Raw genomic sequence first — 3,075 nt, forward strand, 5'->3', positions numbered from 1 at the left:
CTGTAGTCCCAGCTACTTGGGAGGCTGAGGCAAGAGACTTGCTTGAGCCCAGGAGTTGGAGGTTGCTGTGAGCTGTGATGCCATGGTACTCTATCCAGGGGGATAGCTTGAGGCTCTGTCTCAAAAAAAACCAAAAAAAACAATAACTTGTTTTATTGATTCATTTAATCAACACAACCACCCTATGAGGCAAAGACCAGACGTTCATTCATGTTAGAAGTGTTTCTGAGGCAGTGACCAGCTCAGAGTGACACCTTCATGGCCTTGGTTCCCAGACCCTTACCTGTGCAGTCCTGAGAAACATATACCACCAAGTGGGTGACCTCAGAGCAGCTCTCCACAGCTTTCCTGGGGATGAGAGGAAGGCCTGAGTTCCTGGGGGTACCCAGCAGCTCCCATGCTCCCTGCAGCAGCCCTCACCTGAGGATGTGTGCCACTACTGATGGCCCATACCAGTCACCAGCTTTCTTGCCTAAGCTCTGCCCAAGCTCCACAAGCCGGTGTAGGCTGAAGGGAGCCTGGGGGTGGTCAGCAAACCAGGATACAATCTGCCGGTGCTGGTGTTCCTGCTCCAGTTCAGGAGTGCCCTGGGCCCACCGTGGTGGCATCCAGCGGGCAGGCACACGGTATTGGCTGGGAGAGGCCAACAGCTCAGGGGGACCCAGGCCTCTGCCCTCAGCCCACGTCCAGTCTGGTAGGGATGGAGTACAAAGTCAAACAGTGCTAGTATGTGTGCAGGGCACAGTTCTCATTTATTTCTCCATTGTACACAATTCTAATGTTTTAGAACCCCAAGATTAACTACAACTTGCATGTTCCTGAAACATGTTCCTCTTATTTTATAAACTCTCACTCATCCCCCAAAATTACTCAACACACAATTCCAACATGACTTGGAATTTTGTTTGCAAAAAAAAAAATTTTTTTTTGAGACAGTCTCTCTCACTTTTTTGCCCCTGGTAGAATACCTCTTGGGCTCACTCTTGAGCTCAAGAAATCTTCTTGCCTCAGCCTCCCAAGTGGCTAAGACTACAGGTGCCTGCCACAACGCCTGGCTATTCTTAGAGATGAGGTCTCACTCTTGCTCAGGCTAGTCTTGAACTCCTAAGCTCAAGCAATCCACCTGCCTAGGTCTCCCAGAGGTGAGCCTCCACCCCTGCCTGTTTACAAACAATTCAAACTGCTGACAGCTGGTCAGCCCTGGGCTCCTAAAGCACCCCTTACTTACTCCCCAGCATCACTCACCTCTGGGCAGGAAATGCAGTAGCAGTCCCTGAGCCAGCATCATCTGACCACTGCGTAACATGCACCCCCAGCCACAGTCTGAGGTCAGGCAGCCCCCAGGGAGGGGTGGGAAGTCCCTGCGATAGGTGAACCATAGGCGAGACACAAAGTCCCGCTGGAATCGCTGGATGTCACCTACAAGAACAGCCTATCAGCCGTCATCAGGGACACTCCCCAAAAGGCCCCCCCCCACCCTGGTCCTGACCACCAGCTCACCCTCGCCCTGGAAACGGTAGCGGCGGCCACAGAGGTGAATGCTGGAGATCTTGCTAAAGCTGGTCCGGCTTTTAACTGCCCAACCTGAGGAGATGTACCCAGGGAAATGAAGCACTCGCTTGATAGCAACAGCACTTCCATGCCCCCATCTGTGAAACGGCATGATTCTGCTTCCTATCTTAAGGGTAGCCCTGGGGCATCTGTGCAATATCCCTCTAACTAGGGAGGTGGGCCCCTGGACAGATACCGAGTGTCTACTATGCATTCAACATGAATTAAGGCAGTTTTAATTATTGTATCCATTTTACAGAGAAGGTAAAAAATGGAGGTGTCTGGAAGCAAAGGATCTTGCCCAAGGTTACCCCGGGGGTGGGCGGGGCTTGAAAACACTCCCTGTTCAACCTGCCACAGGTCCACTCCGGGTCCTGCAGGGCGGAGGACCCACAGGTGACTCACAGGAAGGGAACACGGTGAAAAAATCGGCAGTTACAGGGTCTGATTCCCCTCGAACCCTTTCCTTCCCCCTGACTTCTAAGCCCCCTCCTCACCGTACTTCACATTGTTCCAGGCTGTCAGGAACTTGGCCTTGAACTTGTCCACTTCGTCCGGCTCACCGGGGGCGTCCCCAGGCGAGCCAAGAGCCGGGCCACTAGCTCCAGAGGGTCTGAGGCCGTTGGGATCTGGAACTCTGGGGCCCCGCGGCCTGCGGGCCTCGGGTCGGCGCGAGTCCTCTGGGCTCCCGCTCCCGTACTGCCCCGCGGCGGGCGACACCGAGTTCATGGGCGCGCCGGAAGGGCACAACGAAGGCCCCGGGGGCTGCGACCGCCGCACCCCAAGGCGCCCCGCGACTGGGACACGAGGGGCTCGAGGAAGGCGCTACTCAGAACCCGACTCTGGTGTCCCGCGCCCTGCGTACGCTGCAGCCGCCTCCAAAGCAGCCGTCGCCATCTTAGCTGCCCAGGCCCTAGAATGGATCAGGAGGCGTGGCCTTGAGGACACCCCGCCCATGTCCCGCCCCCAGAAGTCCCGTGCCCAGATCCGAGGACGCTGCCTGGAATCTCTACTCCCTCCGCCTCCTCACAGGTTCCCACGCCCGCCTTATCTCACCGCCAGAAGCGTTGAGAGAGCGTGCAGACCCCTATCGCAAGCGCCACAGCCAAGAAGCCACGTACCGGCTCGGCCCCGGAACCGCCCCCTCCAGAGTCCCGGGAAAGACCGCCTGTCTGACAGGTGCTCAGGTTGAATGTGTAGCTACCTGCCCACGCCTTTCCAAAAGTTGCCGACCTACAATCCGCCTTGTCTTGGGGCCTAATTGGCTGAGTGTGACCTCCCCCAGGGGCCAGATACGCCCCAGTTTTCTCATGTGTAAAACAGAGCTCCAATACACGCAACAATATAGTTGACATTTCCTATCAGTTATGCCCAGAGAAAGAATCCAAAACAAACAAAAAAACAGAAATAGGGCGGCGCCTGCGGCTCAAAGGAGTAGGGCGCTGGCTCAATATGCCCGAGGTAGTGGGTTCAAGCCCAGCCCTGGCAAAAAACTATAAAGAGGCTCGGTGCCTGTGGCTCAAG

At 55.8% G+C, this 3,075-nt stretch overlaps 1 protein-coding gene across 4 annotated transcripts in view; it reads right to left on the reverse strand.

Moving 5' to 3' along the window:
* The window catches only part of ATG4D (autophagy related 4D cysteine peptidase), a 9,019-nt gene extending 6,456 nt beyond the window's left edge, over nt 1-2,563 (reverse strand). For 2 of the 4 annotated variants that reach the window (XM_012810225.1, XM_003797960.2), the window contains exons 1-5: nt 2,049-2,563; nt 1,501-1,584; nt 1,246-1,419; nt 421-691; nt 284-348 (exon numbers count right to left, since the gene is read on the reverse strand). In XM_012810225.1, coding sequence (XP_012665679.1) covers nt 284-348; nt 421-691; nt 1,246-1,419; nt 1,501-1,584; nt 2,049-2,280 — 826 coding nt within the window. In that variant the 5' untranslated portion in view covers nt 2,281-2,563. Of the gene's footprint in view, nt 1-283; nt 349-420; nt 692-1,245; nt 1,420-1,500; nt 1,650-2,048 lie in introns of all 4 variants that reach the window. The other 2 variants (XM_012810228.1, XM_012810227.1) reach the window with 2 other exon arrangements.
* Nucleotides 2,564-3,075: the final 512 nt, after the last annotated feature.

This window comes from Otolemur garnettii, unplaced genomic scaffold (assembly GCF_000181295.1).
Source record: "Otolemur garnettii isolate 467f Iridium unplaced genomic scaffold, OtoGar3 scaffold00127, whole genome shotgun sequence".
Classification (NCBI taxonomy): Eukaryota; Metazoa; Chordata; class Mammalia; order Primates; family Galagidae; genus Otolemur; species Otolemur garnettii.